The 18,508-nt window shown below is 35.7% G+C and overlaps 1 protein-coding gene across 1 annotated transcript in view; it reads left to right on the top strand.

Moving 5' to 3' along the window:
* TMPRSS15 (transmembrane serine protease 15) overlaps nt 1-18,508 on the top strand; it is a 51,119-nt gene that overhangs the window by 10,314 nt on the left and 22,297 nt on the right. Inside the window, 10 exon segments of the mRNA XM_048295750.1 lie at nt 851-892; nt 1,209-1,250; nt 3,109-3,228; nt 7,588-7,696; nt 10,399-10,508; nt 11,388-11,525; nt 12,598-12,747; nt 15,006-15,108; nt 15,546-15,696; nt 16,900-17,041. Of these exon segments, the coding sequence (XP_048151707.1) occupies nt 851-892; nt 1,209-1,250; nt 3,109-3,228; nt 7,588-7,696; nt 10,399-10,508; nt 11,388-11,525; nt 12,598-12,747; nt 15,006-15,108; nt 15,546-15,696; nt 16,900-17,041 (1,107 nt within the window).

Here is an 18,508-nt window from a genome sequence, read left to right as displayed (position 1 = left end):
ATATGTGAAGGCATGAATTAAGCTTCTTTGTCTACAGTAGCTGTGAGAACAGTCCATCCATTCCCTGTTCTCCGCTCTCTCTGCCAAAGAAACTGTATCCTTAAATTTGCTGACACAGAATGCATGGTAACCAGAATGACCTAATTTAACTTAATAGTATTTGTTTAATAAGCATGTTTTGATAGAAAATTGGTAGGAATTCCTCCTGCAAGTTTGTGCACTAGTAGGTCTGGGAGAGCATGAACATTTAACAAAAGTAAGCTGCTGATGGCCAGTGGTCAGCAACTTCTGCCCACAAAACTGATGAATGACAAGCCATAGAGAAGGCCTTACTGCATCTCCCTCTTTATTCCTTCTCGTCCTTCATCTTATAAACTGAGGTTCAGGATCCATTACCTGTAGTGACATGGGGATTGTTTTCAGCTGAAGACATCATCATCCTACTCACATATTTGAATCTTAATTTAGAAAGTAAAAATAGTAAACAGGGATGCTAATGCAAATTCAAAGAGGAAAAGAAAAAAGATAATTTGGGAGCTGGAAACACCAGGTGCATCCTTAATGAAGTGGAACTTCTGTTGCAGCAATCACAAATACACATTCCATTTTTCCAGACTGTTTTGCAGTTTACTATCACTAATACAAATCTGCTTATTTACCTTAGGCATTTGTTCATGTGTAAATATGTACATGCACAGGAATGTATATATACACCTGTATTTAAATAGACAAATACTAGATAGGTTTGAGGCTCCTAATTGATTTGTAGAGCAACATTATTTGTCAGAAAATGTACACTTACCTTTTAGTACTAATGTTAAATTTGTCATAACATGTCTTGTTTCAACAGATCCCACGAGTTTAATTACAAGTTCCCTGACACCAACTTCAGGTCAGAACTTTTACAAGGGAAGACAAGAAAGACTTGCTCTTATTTTAGTGGGGGGAAGGTAGAAGGAGGACAGAAATCTTTTAAAGTTATAGAAACACTTGGGTTTCTTGTAATTTTTTCTTATATTTATTGTGTCACTTGAGCTTCAGGACCAAGCCACTCAAGCTGGCATTACCATATCATTACCGGGAGTGTGGGGAGCAAACAATGCAGATATAAAAGCAGATTAACTGCTGCTTAATTCTGCCCAAGCAACTACAGAGGTGTTCCCAGAGAGCAAGCAGTAGAGTTCTAACCTCGGGTTGTGTTTGTCCAGATTCAGGACTACTCACCACAAGCGAGTCCTCAACAACTGTGGGTAAGTAACTGTGCGTGTGGCGGAGCAGGGAGCTAACACAGAACAATCTGAGATCACAGAATTGCACTGCTCATGTACAGCCTCTCCTCACAGCATTCAGTCCTCATATTCTGTTCCTGCAAATGCAGGATATGCAGGTTTACCTTAGACCAAGGAGACCTGTTCAAAGAGAAAGGACTTCTAAAACTGTACATGTTACAAAAATGCTGCATGTGTTACATGTGTTGATGCACACATCGACACTAATGCTGGCTGCTCTTTTTTTTTCATATTATTTCTTGGCATTTATGAGGAAAATAAAATAAACAAACTGATAGCAAAGTATGACTTCAAATAGACAGAAAGCTGAAGGTGTTTGAATCTTTGAAAAACATCCTCCCACCATCTTACATGGTGAAATATATATGACATCTATAAGCAGTCTAAAGTGATCAATTCTTATGTGTGTACCGCCCTCGTTTAATTGAATATAGCACTTACAGCACAATTTACCGTAATTTGCCATTTAAATGAGAAGTCAGAACGTTTTAGTAGGAAAAGTTGATTTCTTTCAATCCAGGAGGTGGCAGTGCTGTTTAGTTTTCCGAGTTGAAAAAACCCAAAACTGATCATGTCGTATGTAAACAATGCTTCCTTGCCTGTTGGGCTGCTGCAAAACCTATTCCTGGGCTATTGGTTGGAAGTTTTGCTCTGGGTCTCGAGCACACAATTTTGTCTCTGCTCATCTGTGGAAATTCATTCACTGCCACTGTGTCACCTCCAACACTTGACTGGAGTATGTTTGGTTCGTTTTAATTTCCAGCTGGATGCAACATGGCAAATCTTTTGGCTTTGTAACGTTTGCATTGCCAACACCGAGAGTGTTTTGCAAAGCACTTTGAAATGCTGCTATACATCCCCACCTATGTCAGTCTGGGATACACAATATGATAATGTACTTAATCTGATTACAGTATAATATCCCTATGGGAAAAAAAAAGAAAATGAAATTTTACAGATTACTATTTTTCCTTCTTGCATCAGAAATTTTGACCTTTTCCTGTAAGAATCTGTTGAAGTAGAGACAAGGAACTCTGTGAATACTTCTACAGGATTTAATGCAACTTTAAGAATTTTGAAATTATTAGCTATCCAAAGCTTATTTTAGCTGCAGGTTTCTATTCACTTTAATAGGACCTACTTGAATTCTGCAGATGTCTAAGACCAAAACCCTCTAAAGACTAAAAGAGTTTGTTTGCAATAGATGAACATTTCTTCTTGCAGAAATTTGCTCTTAACTTATACATTTAATTTGTAAATCTAACAAGAGTATGGCTTCTAATAATTCTGGTGTTTCAAATTCCAGTCTAAAAGGCTCTTATTTTTTAAGATATGCTGGTCAAAAAATCAGATTCCTTAGCATGAAGAGGTGCAACAGCTTGATGTGTTAAAATTGAAGAAATAAAATTGAATTGTATTTACCTAAACCCAGAGATTTTTCACTGTTATTTAAATCAAAGTACAGTTTTCTCACATTATTCGAACATAAGAAATTGGAAAATGTCATTTATTATATTGCATAAAGTAGTTTATTAGTGTAAAGGAAAAAAAAAAGGAATTCATAGACATTTTCTTCCAGCCCTACTTCAAGCTTAGTTTCAAAAAATATTTCACTTCTGAGAAATTTCTCCATTCTGTGGCAAATTTATCTTTTTAGTATGTGATATTTCATTCCAGGCTTCTAAAAATGCAGTTTTGTAAAACACAATAGAGTGGTTGATTTGATTTGTGGTAAAGCAACCAGAGGTAAGTCAATTTTCCTTTGTAGTGAGACTGCATTACTGCTGTGCTCTTATTGCTCTCATCTTTATTATTCCAGCTGAGTGTTTGCCACCTGCTGAACTCTGTGCTGATGGTGTAACCTGCATTAGTGAAGATTTCTTTTGTGATGGAGTCTTGAACTGCCCAGATGGTTCAGACGAATCTGAAAAAAGATGTGGTAAGAATGTAAACCCCTGTAAATCAGTCTTTTTTAAACATGCTTAAAACTGTCAGTAGTTTGTAAATAGTTTATGGGCAATAAAGTGCACAGTGAAGTCCAAATCAATTCTACTAAAAATAATGAGAGTGATTTTTATAATCTTTATCTCGCAAGAGGAAACAATTTCCTTTCAAATTCTCACTAATGAAGAATATACTTAACAAATAATTAAATATTAGAATCTATTTAAATATAAAATTCCAGAATTTGTTTCTTACTATAGAAATATTAATAAAATAAATGCTATGTAAATGACAAAATTATATAGAAATTTACTATGAAGAAATTTACTATGAAGTGCATCAGTGACATCAAACAATGTTCAGACCAGATGACCTCCATGGGTCCCATTCAATCTCAGCCCTCCTGTGATTCTGTGAAACTGTAGATCTGAAACCCCACTGGTGTTTAACACAAAGAGTTTTTAACCTGCAGTGCAATGAGTTATTTGCCTCTCTCTTATCTTTGAGTACTGTGTCCATTACAGAGCCCCCCTCTACAAGAAGGACATTGAGGGGCTGGAGAGGGTCCAGAGAAGGGCAATGAAGCTGGAGAACAAGTCATGTGAGGATAGGCTGTGGGAGCTGGGAGGGCTCAGCCTGGAGAAAAGGAGGCTCAAGGGGAATCTTATCAATCTCTACAACTCCCTGACGGGAGGGTGGAGCCAGGTAGGGTCAGGCTCTTCTCCCAGGCAACCAGTGACAGGACAAGAGAAAAAAAACAGACAGTGTTGTAGGGAAACCAGCTGTAGTTACAGTCCACTTCGGAGAGCTGGATGATTTAGCCCTGTTCACTGATGCCTGGTATTTCCAAGCAGTTTGGTCAGTTACCATTAGTGCAGCAATTTTGGCTCCTAACCTTCCAGAAGTACAGTTCTGGCTGAAGGACAAATTGTTGATCCATGTCTCTTATGTTACATTTTCAGTCTTTTCTATCCAAAACCTCAGACCTTCTCTAATTTTATGTATTTGAGTATCTTAGCAGATTTTACAAAAACAGTGGAATGAGGGGTAAGAACCTGGATGCACATTTGGGATACCTGCCAATTTTTCCACCTCTAATTCTTCACTTTTGTCCCATTCCTAGAGAAACTTAATATGGTTATATGAAAGCTAAAATTGTATAGATTTTCAGAAGTTCTTCAGAGCTTCACATTGAGATTTATGACCAATTCATAATTCATGCTACAAGTGCTCTTGCGTACAAAAGAGTTGCTGTCCTTTAAAACACTTGGTTTGTTTTTCATCTTGATTGTTATTCCCTCTAGTATTTCTGATTTCATAATATGTCAGTGGTTTAAAAATATAGGATTAAAAAGTGAATTTTAGTAATCTCTCTCCTGCATTAGAGAGAATTCAGTAAAAATCTCAGATTCTCAGAAGAGATTCAGGAAATCGAAGACCTTTTATTTTCTTGTGTTACTGATTAAAATTATCTTGAAATGTTTCTCTCTGGCTCTGCAATGCAGTGCAGTAACAAAAGGCTTCACAAAAGTACAGCTAGCAATTTCAGTGAAAGGGTCTCTAGAGAAATGTGAAGTCTGAACAGCAGAAACTAATAATGACTGGCATTGCTGTAAAGCAGCCGTGTAGCACATAGGGGTACGGAAAGGGAGACCGGAGGCTGATCCCAGGAGGGGTTTCTGCAGACTCTTTGCAGTTATTATATGTCTAGACTATCATTTTGTGATTAACCACCTCACAGCATCACTACAGCACTGAGAGAGATTAATCACAAAGTAATGAACTGCACTTGGCAGAGAAAGGTCCTATCAAGTGAAGTACGTGGGCTTGATTTGATCCGTTTGGGGAGCTTCTCCCTCAAGTTCGAGGCTAACAGGTTGAAGCCCTCATAATGTCCCACATACGGAACATTAGTAAATAGAAACGGACAGCAAGAGGCATGTTGGGGAAGCAGTGGAAGTGGTTCCTACAAAGGATATCTCCTGTCTCCTTAGAACAACTGCAGCTTTTCTTTGGGCTCCAGGAAGAGGCCAAATGTAATGAATTCCGTGACCCTGCCCATCTTTGACCACAGCTGCCTTCTCCCTGCAAGGAGGAAGCAGTGGGAGGTTCTCTAGGGAAATAGGACCAGTCCCTGCTCTCTTCCTGCTCATTCCTGATGCACTAAGCACTGACTATTGCTAGGCTGTGGATGACCTGCCTAAGGACCTTTTCCAGAGTCTTCCTGTACTGTTTCAATTTACTCACTGTCTCTTAAGAGATAAGGAACAAGTAAAAGGAAACAATAAGAAGATAAGAACAATCATAATAATAGGGGACTGGAGCATCTCTCTTATGAGGAAAGGATGAGGGAGCTGGGCCTGTTCAGCCTGGAGAAGAGATGAGTGAGAGGGGACCTCATCCATGTCTGTCATGGAGGGGTCAGAGCATGGACCAGGCTCTGCTCGGTGGTGCCCAACAGTGGCACAAGAGGCAATGGGAGAAACGGATGTCCAGGAAGTTCCACCTGAACATGAGAAAGAACTTCTTCACTGTGCAGTGACCAAGCACTGGAACAGATTGCCTAGAGACAATGTGGAGTCCCTCACTGGTGATATTCCAGAAGTTTCTGGACACAATGTGCTCTGGGATGACCCTGCTTGAGCAGGGAGGTGGGACCAGATGATCCACTGTGGTTCCTTCCAACCCAACCCATTCTGGGATTCTAACAGACATGAATAGCCAACACTTGCCATTGATTTTATTAGAACAGTATGCTTATCTTTTGTATTTTTGTCCATCCTATAAGATTCCTTTTAGATCAGATTATGTCTTACTTGTAAACAGCACCACTTTTTTGTAATCTTCATTGATAACAAGCTGGGCACTTTCCTTCTTCTCACACCAATTTTCTTCTCATTGCCAAGCACAGGAAACACATGAATTAAAGTGGTGAGAAAAAGTACTTCTACATCAATACCCAGCTCTAATGCTAATATAGAATAAAAACTATCATTCATGGACCTTTTTTCTCTATGTATTTAAAAACTTATCTGTTCTGTTTTCCTCTCAAAGATTGCAAAAAGGAATATGTTTCTATTTCAGCTCAAGCATTAGGCATGTTGGCAATGTTCATCCTGCACAGTCTTTACTAATGGTGTATGGCTGACTGAAACAAAGCTTTATTTTTATTTTGTGTTTGCTACAGTGGTAGGCAGAAAGAATTTTACACTTATAAAATGAACACACAAGGAGCCCCAATTTATTCTTTTATATATGTAATTTCCCAGAGGAGGGCTGTGCTCAATAAAATTCCCATTTAATTTTCAATATGATTCGTTATTCGTAATTGGGACAGTCATTATAGGTATGATTTCATTTCTGAAATTAATGAAAAGCTCTATCTAATTTCTGATCATCTACCTCAAATTGATGAACTTGTCCTTACCTCTCCTGATAATCATGTGTGTTACTGATTTTATACTTATGTGAAAGTCTATGATACTTTTTGAAAAACTGAAGAAAAAACATCATTAGACAGATTCCTAACACAATGTTCAAGAGATGCAGCAAAAGCTTCAGCAGTTCTTCAGTGACTGCTGAAATAAAATAACTCTACATGAATTATCATTTCCAAACTTACTAAGGCTTAAAAATACCTTTTTTTCTCCTAAGTAACTGGTTTTTAAAGTGAAGAACTTTCATAGAATGGAATAGCAGCACCAAGGAAATAAAAATAATAAAAGGCCTTTGAAAAAATAGATGATGATGGATGACATTTACCTCAGCTGAATGAATTCAATAGCTGGCAGGAAACTTGGGAGATCCACTTATCTCTTCGAGTACCCAGTAATATATAAGGCGACAAACAAGGAAGCTCATAAAAGTAGAGATAACTGTAGTCAACCATATCCCTTTTTGCTTTTATTCACATGATATCAAATTCTCTCTGGTAGTACAAACACAGTTTTCTGATTTAAAGTAGCTATAGGTAAGAACTGGTAAGGTAAGATCCTGTCTCCTTATAAAAGTATAGAATAAAATGAAAGAAATAATTGGATTAACTAAAACCAGTTGTTGGATTTGAATTATTTGAATTGGTTTAGACTAGTTTGGATTTGTTGCATTGTATCTAATTTAAAAGTGAAATTTCTGTACTGTTTTTCTTCTCATACAGTATTTTGAGATCAAATATTGATAAGAATTAGAAATGGGAATAAGTTGATAGTGTATTTTACTCGGTCTTCCTACTGTTGCTTACAAAGCAATTCCAAGGTAATCCATGTAAACCAGTATCCAGGGTCACCCTCATTTTGGCTCTGATTCTGTTTTACAAATGTCATTCTGACAAATGTTCTTCATTATATCTTTACAGCTGCAGTTTGTGATGGAAAATTCATGTTGACTGGTTCCTCTGGATTTTTTCACTCTATGAATTATCCAAAGCCATATAATGAAAATATTTTTTGCCAATGGATACTAGTGTAAGCCATTTTCCAATAATTTTGTACCTAATGTTTTTTTGATTATGTTTTTTTGATCTTGTTTCCTCCACAATAGTCTTATGCCATTTGCTTTTATTCCCAAACATTCCAGCATAGAAAATATGTAATACCATTTTCTCCCTCGTATTTATGTAACTTCTCTTTAAAAACCTTCATGCATAGGCTCCATAATTATATCAATAATTTCCCCACTTACATAAGTTCTTAGGTATGATTTTGAGAAATCTTCTGTGTAATATGCATCCAGAGGAACAGATGTGTAAACTCAAAATAAATCACATAAAGTAATTGCAAGATTTTTTTTCAAAGTATTCCATTAAATAGTAGTCTTCAGGTAATGCTTTTATATGACGTAACTCTTACTTAACAGAAGGGATTTTCAAGAATTCCTTTGTCATCATCTGGTTTCATCTGGGAGTTAAGAGTACCCATGTTTTATGTAATTTAGGAATATGGTAAAGAATTGCATAGTTAGCTTTTGATATAATAGCACCAAATGCCTTTTAAGCCTTAGGCACAAGAAGTGGAATTTTTTTATCGCAGATATATACCTACAGACAGGGAAAGCTGTTTGATTTTGACACTCTAGGTCCACTTCATAGGCCAGGGAGAAAAAAGACAGCCACACTATATGAAAAAAATCTCATCCTAAAGTATATATCTAAAAAAAAATTATTTGTTCACAAGTTAGTCCTAAAAATCCTTCCTATGACTGCCAATTCAGAAGTTACTGCTTTGAAAGGCAGTAATTCTTATTATGGTTTTGTAATAATGGCTGTTCTTGGATTCTGAGAAGTATTAATTTGGCGGGAGATTTCAAAGGAGATTAAGAAATTGCCTTTAAAATTGGAAAAGGTTTGGACTTCTCATTCCAAAGGCTCCTTTGAAAATGCTAGGCTTTGATTTTGTTCAGAACTTTCATCTTTACCTTGAAGTCCTGATTTTCCTTCTGTTTAGTACATTTTTTCCTTCTCATCTTCAGCAGTACTGTTCACCAATAATTACTGGCAACACCTGGCTTTAAAATACGGGTGTGTCCCAGGAAAAGAACAAGATTTTGTCCTTCAGAATATGTCTGCCTTGTTTCTCACTTCACGGTGTTGCAGAATTTGAGCACAGTAAATAAACATGGCCCAAGGGCCCTCCTTCCTTCTAAACTGTTAACATTGCTCCAAGTGCTGCTATAGCTGCAAGCAGCATTGTATTACGTAGATATCTATACCAGGTACGTAGCTAATAAAAGCTTCATTTTGGAAAGAATCATGAGCAATTGCAAATAATACAGTAGATGTTATGCAGATATGTGTAATTGCAGACTGAACAATAACGAAAACAACCATTTGAATTTATTTTCCACTTAATCTGCTTTAAAAAAAATCTGGCAACGGTGAGAATAAAGGCCTAACAAATTCTAAGTGGCACTCAAATTTTGTCTTTCTTTCAAATAGAGTTGTTTCTATGAGAGAACATTTTAGGTTTTCCAGTAACCCATGGTCTTTATTATCCCTATAAAAATGTGTTAAAAGGCAACCTATAATACATCCGAGACTGGATTTTTCTTGTGTCTGCCTTTGTATAGATATATTTCCCCGTTACCTTTAGGAAGAGCTTTTACATTTTCACCCCATTTAACTCCAAATGAAGATCCAATCTCCTGTCCTTTTAAAACAGCTGTATGCTCAATATTTCCCTGAAAGTTTAGCTTCCTGAAACTTTCAACTCTATGTTCTACTCTTTTCTAAACAAGGCTATTTCTTCCCTCTGGTGAAATATGAAACAACAGAAACCACAACAACAATTTAAAAATGCAAAAATTTTTAATTATTTACTCCACACTTCTCTACTAATCATTACTGATAAGCAGCAGCAGATTGCTGTTGAAAGCCTGTTTCCATTGAGTCTCTCAATTTCAGAAAAAAGCAAATAGTGGTAGCTAAGATGATAGTCATAAAAGTGTTTTAGAATTTAGACTACCATATATGTCTAGTGGAAAGCAAATGGGAGAACAAATTAAATATAGATTACTCAAAGAGCATAACTGTAGCAAAAAAACGCCAAGATTTTTTTACATTTTGCTTCAAGTGAGTTTTGTCATTAAACTTTCTTTATTTGGGATTTATAACAATTTCTCAATATGTGGGTTTGAGATCATCAAATCTGCATGCAAATCCTGGTTTTGTCATGAGAGACAGTATTTTGGACTTACAGGAGAGAGATTTTGATATCTTGCTCTTCATATTGGTATCTTGATACTCTTCCTCTGGCCTTGGGAAGTCTACCTGAGCAGTGAGATGATATCTAAGAGTAACATGTATGAAAAAGTGATTGCAATTCAATGAGATGCAGAGGACAAAAAAACCCAACCAGAACCATACGAAAAACCCATTGTAGAGCTGATAATCACATTCTAGAGTTCAGAACATTCAGTTTCTAGAATATACTTAACTCTGGTGAGTAAAGGTGTACGTGCACTGTTACAAAAGGTTTATGCCCAATTCCTTTGGCAATTTTACAAGCTAAAATTTAGACAAATAGGTCATCTTAATTAATAACCTTGATTAATATAATTTCATGTTGCTTCTGAACTTAACATCATTCAAGCACTCATTGACTTCAATGAGTTAACTACAGTCAAAGAATAGATTTTCAGTTTTGAGTTTATTTTTGTCTTGTTGCCTTAGAGTGCCTCAAGGGTTGTCCATTAAACTGAACTTCACTTCTTTTGAAACACAACCGTATTCAGACACATTGAGCATTTTTGAAGGATTAGGACAAAACAAGGTTTTAAGAGGTAAGTTTATTTTTCAACTAATAATACTTTTCCATTAATAGAATCTAAGTGGTAAAATAAGTATTTTGAGGTATAAAAAGTTGTATATATACATTTAAGAGGAAGACTGGATCTGTGTAAAGTTGCCCTGTTAGACAATTAATCTCAATATACCTGTCTGCCCTTAAATTTGATGAGATAAATGCATCTCTTATACATTAAGAAATTCTACTTGTTTTTTAAGATCTTATTTGAATGATCTTGATAACTTCATCAGCCTCGTGGTCTTGTGGTGTCCATGTTTCATTGGAAATATATTGTCAGAAGTTCCTGTAATATCACACACAGTAACATAAAACTAAAGCATCTAAACTGAACTGTGAGAAGTGCTACCAAACTCACTGAAAATCATTACAAGTATGGCATTGCTTTCCTCAGATCCTGACATACTGATGATACCTTATCTCTGTCTCTACGTTCTACTCTGAAAACGGGGATTGTACCCATTTTTCACAAGACTCAGTCAATTCGGCTGAATTCCATCAGAGGTGGAAAACATCTACTGAAGATAGAATATAGAGAGAGAAGTCAGAAAGATATATTATTTTTTATCCTTGTTTTTGGAAGCAGGTAGAGAATGGGAATGGGAAACTTTAAAAGACTAGCTGATACCCATATTGATGGATATGAGAGATGGAATATGCAGAATATTTATATGTCAGCCAAACAGCTAAATGCTTCAGGGGTTTGAAGCTATTGTAGTAGGATCACAATACAACAGGGAAAGCATTCCCTAAGACTCAATAAATTAATCCACTGTGCTTTTGTGACAACACTGGAAATTTTAATCTGCATGGGATTATTTTCTCTCTGACTATATGTTTTCTTATTTGTTTTCAGCTTCTCTGTCAGGGAAAAGTCTTGAAACAATTTACATTTTTTCCCATGAGGCTACAGCACAGTTTATGTCCGATTATTCAGAGAATTATAATGGCTTTAATGCAACATACACTGCATTTAATGCAAGTGAACTAAACAGTAAGTGTTCTGTGTGTGTGTCTGTGTGTGTGTGTGTTTGTTTTTTATCCCAAAAGTTTGGTGAATCTATATTTTCAGTTTGAGAAAATGGAAGTGGAAAGGGAAGCAGCATTTTCTGGCCTCAGTCTACTAACTAGTTTCACTTTGAAAAATTTCATACTGTTTTAAATATCAAATAAATTATTTCAATAAGGCCATTCACAGGTTTACAGGCCTGTGTCTAGCAGTAGTGGGGTGATGTCTAACAAAGCTCATCTGTGTAAATAAGACTGTGTCCATACTTCCATCAGATTCCTCTCAGTCAGTCTGTTCACTAATGGATACTATGAAATCATTGACCACAATATCTTTATAAATAAACATTCAGAACAACAGTTACAAATACCATTCAGGAAAACACCTGCTTCAGTAAAATGGCATTAGGAAAAGTCTGGATGCAGTAAATCTACAGTGACAACAAAATCCATCAATATGACTCATGCTTTGTTGATTGGATAAATGAAGGCTTCTTGAGCCGCTAAATTTGGAGCAGGAGGTGAACAGGGAATGTGGCTGGGATGGAATATGCTGCAGAAACCATCCAGAGGGCCAGCAAGCTCTTGTCATGTGGAAGCTCTGACAGATGTGCATTTCAAGGCACCATGGACACTGAAACATGAGAACAGAAGTGATGAGGATGCTGCAGAAAAGACATGTGAGCAAAGAAGGAGCAAATGAGAAGAAAGAAAGGGGCAACCCAGGGGGGTGGAGCACAGCACTGGGCTCTAATGGTGAGCCCTTTCTTCTGGAGCAATCCAGGCCTTGGCAAAGAGGAAAAGAAGGATCAGAAAAAAAGGTTAGTGAAAGAGTGAGAGAGTATGTAGGGCCACCCTTCAAAAATAGTGTTTTGTTAACAAGTACAAACAACACATTTATTTGAGTAATTCCGTTACATTGCATAAAGATGAAATTGAGTCACTGTGGGTTGGTTTACAAACATATTTAAAAATTTACATCATTCATCATTCATTCTTGTATAATTCTGAAAAAATACCTCTGTCACCTTTTATTTACTAGAAGTTCTTATTCACAGATTATGAGAAAATCAATTGCACTTTTGAAGACGGCTTTTGTTTCTGGATACAAGATTTAGATGATGATTCAGACTGGGACAGAGTTCAGGGTCCTACTTTTCCCTTGATGAGTGGTCCTGAATTTGATCATACATTTGGCAACGTGTCAGGTAAGACCAAAAAAAGTGACTTGAAGATTAAAGGAAAAACTTGATTTAGCTTATATCACAGCATAATGAGTTCTTCATAGTGGTATTACCAGGATGTCATTTTATTCTGCCATAAAAATGAGTCAGGACTACCAGAAAAAATGTTTTATGTTACTGATTGCCATCTTGTGGAAGCATACCAAAACTAAAAGAAGAAATAAAGAAATAAGTAAAATGATAAAAGTTTCAGGTTCTGAAAATTTTCAATGCTATTATTACATTAAAATGCCTTATGTGAGAAAGGAATTCCTATTATGCAAAAATGTTATAGGTCAAAAACCTGCATGTTGAGGGAAAAAGATATAATTGCATATTAGGCAAATCACTTCTATTTCATCCCTCTCTACTGCTGACATCCTCATGGTTGTCACAAAATAATTTTGATTTTAAAAAGTTGACCTGCAGTTTACAGGGTGCATCTGTGTCCCCAATTACTGCACAGCAAACACACCAACTGTGCCAAACACACAAACACTCCAGTAACTGTTACAGTTAAATAACTTAATTGGAAGAGTGGTCATATCAAAAGAGGAATTTATTTAAAGAGACCATACTGATAGGAATTGGATTTTGAGTGTATCATGAATCCTTATCCCAGAATAAGACTCCATACATTTTTTACCTTTTCAACAATAAAACCAAACAATCACTCTCTCAGTTGATTTATCAGTCCATCTAAAACCGAGTAAAACATAAATTGGATTTTGCAATGCTTATATGTATTCTATGCAAGACTTACATAAAGCTTATTCAGTGAAAAATAACTGGGAAAATTGCAAATTATTCAGAAAGAAGTTACTCCTGGGAAACGAAAAATAGTATTCTGCACTTTATCAGATAGAAATTATTCACCCCTCTCTGAGTAAATGCACATTTTCTAAACAATCTCCAGAACACTGTTTTGTCTTCCCACTTGGCTCCCAGAATGCAAATCGGATGAAAGAATGTAAAATTTGTTTAATAAAACACTTGACAATGATTTTTTTCTCTTGAAAATACTAATCTATTTTGGGTGCTCTCTATTTCCCTGTGCCAAGTCTAAGCTGACATATGTAATGTTCCTATATGTAATGTTACTATTGTGTTGCATATTTAAATTTCTGTGACCTGTGTTTTGTGTAAAAATGTGAATCACATCATTAATATCAGGCTATTACATTCAGTGAAACTCTATTTTTGATTTTCTTCTCTTGAAAAGTAAAGAATTTAATACACATTCAAAAATTGATTCTGAATGCTCAGAGAATTGATGAAACAAAGATCAAGAACTGTCCCTTTGATTATATGAAGAACTTTTTCCTTTAAGTTAGACACCATTTATATTTTAATGCATGCTCTCTAAGTCAACAGATGAAATTAAAGTCCTGGTTCAGATTTCAGACTAATTTTCAGGTATTTTAGCCTCCCACATTAAAAAAACCTAGATAATCTGGAAGTGTAAATAACAGAATACAGTATCTATAATTTAAATTACATAATTATATTTATATTCATTTGAAAATTCTATTAATATAATATTTGCATATAAATGCATTAGATAGATAGAAGAAAATATGAGATTACACACATGATTTGAATAAAGCAAGATTTTTATTTTAAATCTGCCTAAGTTTGCATTTCTTATGACAAATCCAGTGCTTCTGTAGCCTGGCCTCATATGGCAACAAGAGGTCCAAATTCCCAGCTGCAACAAATTATCTCAGAAAGAGCTACAAACTCATTTTCACAAATAAAGGAAGTTTTTGGTTTTTTATAATGCTTCACCTTGCTATAAAATATTCACATAGTCATTCTGTCACCCTCTCAACACGCAATCCATATTTCCTATTGTCATACAGATGCAAGTTATAAAACTGTCAGGAAATTCTCCTGCAAAATCACAAGCAATATCAAGCAGGAAGACATTTTTATAAACCCAGTAGAATTGCTGCCTTCACTACATTTAAGGCAGGTTTCCCACTGACTTGAACAGGACTGGTTTCCCACTGCTTATCTAGTTCTGAGGAGTATCCAAGAAGCTCAAAAGCTCAATTTAATATGTCATTGAGTGATGAATACATCTTGGGATAATCATTCACATTTACTGTGTCAGGAATCTTCCAAATCATGCAGCACTATCCGTGCTTGATGTTATTTTTAATGTAAACACTCTAATTCAATAAGTAAAAAAGAAAAAAGAGTTCTTCTGTCCTGGCTAAAGTGTGCTCATTATCTTGTAGGATTTTATATTTCAACACCCATCGGACTTGGATTCATAGAAGAGCGAGTCCGGATTCTGAGTTTGCCTTTGGTCCCTTCAGATATGTACTGTCTAAGCTTTTGGTATTGTTACATAGTTCCTAAACCTATACTTTTTTTAAGAAAATACCTAAAGAGCTTTCTTTCAGATAAAATATTCATCCCACTCAGCGTGCCAGCAACACCAGCCTGGTTCTGTTTGGATTTCCATGATCATTCTCAACTCCAGACGTGAAGTTCAACTCCTTTATAACTTTGACTCTTACAGTTAACTTTAATGTTTTTTCTTTTTCACCCTTCATCCAATATTCATTTCTGAACAAAAATAATATTACGAATCCCTGAAATGTTTTTTGTCATGAAGCTTAACTAGGCCTCTACAATTCCAGGTGTAATCCAAACATGCAATTAATTTTATTTTCATGCTTGTGTCAAATTAATCCTGATTTCATAAACCATTGTAATTTTTTAATGGAATTTGACTTCGTTTTAATAATACCCAAATGCTTTTCCCCCTCTAGGTATTTCATGTATGGTGATAATGTTTACTGTTTAAGAGTTAGCATAGGTGATGAGCATGGTCAGGAAAACATCATTTTTGAGAAAGAAGGAAACTATGGAAACAACTGGAATTATGGACAAGTAACTTTAAATGAAACATCTGATTTTAAGGTTTGTTGAACTGCCTCTTTTTTTTTTTTCCATTTATTTTAGCTAAATTGATATCAGAGTTTTCTGTGTAATGAACCCAAAGTTGCACACCTTCAAAGATACTTAGTACCATTTAACAATGTGTGCCATCAAATAAGTATTAGCATGCAGAAGACTGGAATCCCCATTTGAATTCTCGCATCCCCTTTTCCTTACTCTGGGATTTAAAGATTTTTGTATTGCAGAAAACAGAAAACCTGATCATTGTCAAGGAACAATGAATGTTATAATGAGAGCTTTCCACAAAACAAGAGTTTTCAAAGCCTATCAAAATCTGCTGTGGAATATAAAATCTCAATACTGATGTGAAGCACTGAGCCATTAGAAGACTTAAATTTAAATTGCTTCAGATTGTGAATCAGTGTTTTCACTAATTACTTACAGATTAATCCACTGAAAGTATGTTGCAGATGGAAGTGATTTTGACACCACATGGTTAACAACTGACCTGACTTATCTGTAAACAACAGGAGGAGATTTATTCCAGACAATTCTTTCAACACCTCTCTTTTGAAAACAATTTCATTTTATAGGTATTTGGGATGGTTTGTCCTGCTACAGTAGTTTTGATTGATTTCTGGCAAGCACTGCCAGAAAGATGCATTTAACATCTAAGGAAATAAATGCATCCGTGACCTGGCTGCATCAGATTTCCAGAAAATATGTGGTCATAACCTCCCCAAAATATGTAACCACATATGATCTCAAGAAGATTGCTATATGTATTTCACCAGCACGAATTCCTTGTTTGCAGGATTGCTTTAAATACGTGGATATTAAAGAACAGTACAGAACAAACGAGGTTAATTTCAGTTTTTCATGACATTAATTCAGGAGAAGTTTGGCCTGATGAGCAATGCAGAATTGTTTTGAAAATTACATGGATTTATATATAAAAAGGAAAGGTATTGACTATTTTTAAATAATGTTCATCATTTAAATGAAGAAGGTACTACATTCCTTAGAATGATCCACTCAGTTTGCATAGTGCTGCTTTGTTTTGTGAGGAATTCTCTCTCATCCCTGATGCTTTCCCCTGAGTGTAGCACCAGTGTAGCTTACAGTGGAAATAAGAGCATTCAAGAAAAGACAGAATGACACAGTGCAGGAAGCTGAAAAACGTTCATTAAATCATAAAATTCTATTTTTTTTCCCTGAATTCAGGTTATTTTCGATGCCTTTAAAAGGAGTGGTCCCAGTGATATTGCCGTGGATGACATTGGCCTGACAAAGGGAAAGTGTAATGAAAATAATTATGTAGAGCCAACTGTGAGGCCAACTGTTGCTACCACGCCTTTAGTTCCTAGTAAGTAAACACTAAATCACTGTTGATTTCCTATTACTGTATTTGTGTATCAGTGGATCAGAATTTTCAGCCTCAATTTTATAAAAACCTCTCTTCAGAATTATAGAGTTATCTTCAGAGTAACATACTAAGATCCAGTTCCATGCCTCTCCAGACACATTGTACAACTTGATCCAGACCCTTCCAGCTGCAGAGCATTTTAGAGGAAAGTACATAGGTTTAAGCTTCCTCAAAACATTCCAGTTTCACAGAGCTAGCCAGGAAAATCTCACAGAGAAAAATAGAGAAAGTACCTGTGACCATCCTTACAAATCTGGATGACTTTTATAAGAGAGAAGAAAGATTGTATACGATGTTAAACAAGTCCGAGCACATTCAAAGCAAAAACCAATACATATATAAATAAAGCTTGTGGAAAAATCATTAAAATATCTAATGGGGCTTGCTTTGTAATTCATTCTGAAAGAGGATGAAATTTTGGGAAAAAGAATTTTTACAAAAGACCTATCCACACATGGCTTCAAATCATTAAAACAAACACTGAGCATGTTCCAGGATTGCCTCTTATTAGATTTACTGTGCCTTTTGAAGTACAGCTGGTTGCTCTCTTGACAGCATTTAGTAAATAAAAATGGTCTAAAATTAAAATAATAGTAAGACTGTTTGCGTTGTATTCTCGTTGAAACACTGTATAATAATATTGTCGTTCTCTCAAATCTGTCACCTCCAAATCTACTGCAACAGGACAGGTAAGAAAACAAAACCTTCTAAATATAAGAGCAAAATGCAGTTTTAGAGCTCCATCATGAGACACAGTGAGGTAAAGTTCAACAAGGTGTGTCTGTCAGCAAAATTAAATTTTAATAGCAGCAGTAACTTCAGTCATAATTTCCCAAAATGAGTTTTGGAATTTATTTGCAGTTTTTATTGAAGTAATTTTGTGGAGAGATGCTGATGTCTGCCCCCTCCATCAATCCTTCAGGTGCTGTGGGTAAACACAGCTCACAAGTTAGCACCAGTCTAATGATCAGGGGTAGAACAGCCCTGCGGTAAATAGTACCTGAATGATTCTGAAAAACACCAAAGGAATATCAAATTATAGATCTTTACCCAAAATATGCTGATAAAATTTTAATATTCAAGAAAAGGACATGTTAATATGGCTTATAACTCCTTATGAATGAGTTTAAAGAGATCCATGATACAAAAGGACAGTCCAAGCTGTTGCTGGCAAAAAAATAGCTTGTTTTCATAACTTTGTTGGGACATACTACTACATCCTATCTGTAACCTGAGGAAAAAAAAGCAAATGCTTTCAATCATCTTCAAAGAAGTATGAAATTACTTTGATGAATGTGTACAAGCTTACTAACACTAATGGTTTCACTACAAATGTCATGTCCACAAACGAGACATAAAAGAATTTGAACTGAGTCAATTTCTTTTACTAGAATTAGAGCTTCGGTA

This window comes from Corvus hawaiiensis, chromosome 2, assembly GCF_020740725.1.
Source record: "Corvus hawaiiensis isolate bCorHaw1 chromosome 2, bCorHaw1.pri.cur, whole genome shotgun sequence".
In the NCBI taxonomy this organism is placed as follows: Eukaryota; Metazoa; Chordata; class Aves; order Passeriformes; family Corvidae; genus Corvus; species Corvus hawaiiensis.
The sequence above is the reverse complement of the archived record's forward strand: the minus strand, read 5'-3'. Positions and strand labels throughout refer to the sequence as shown.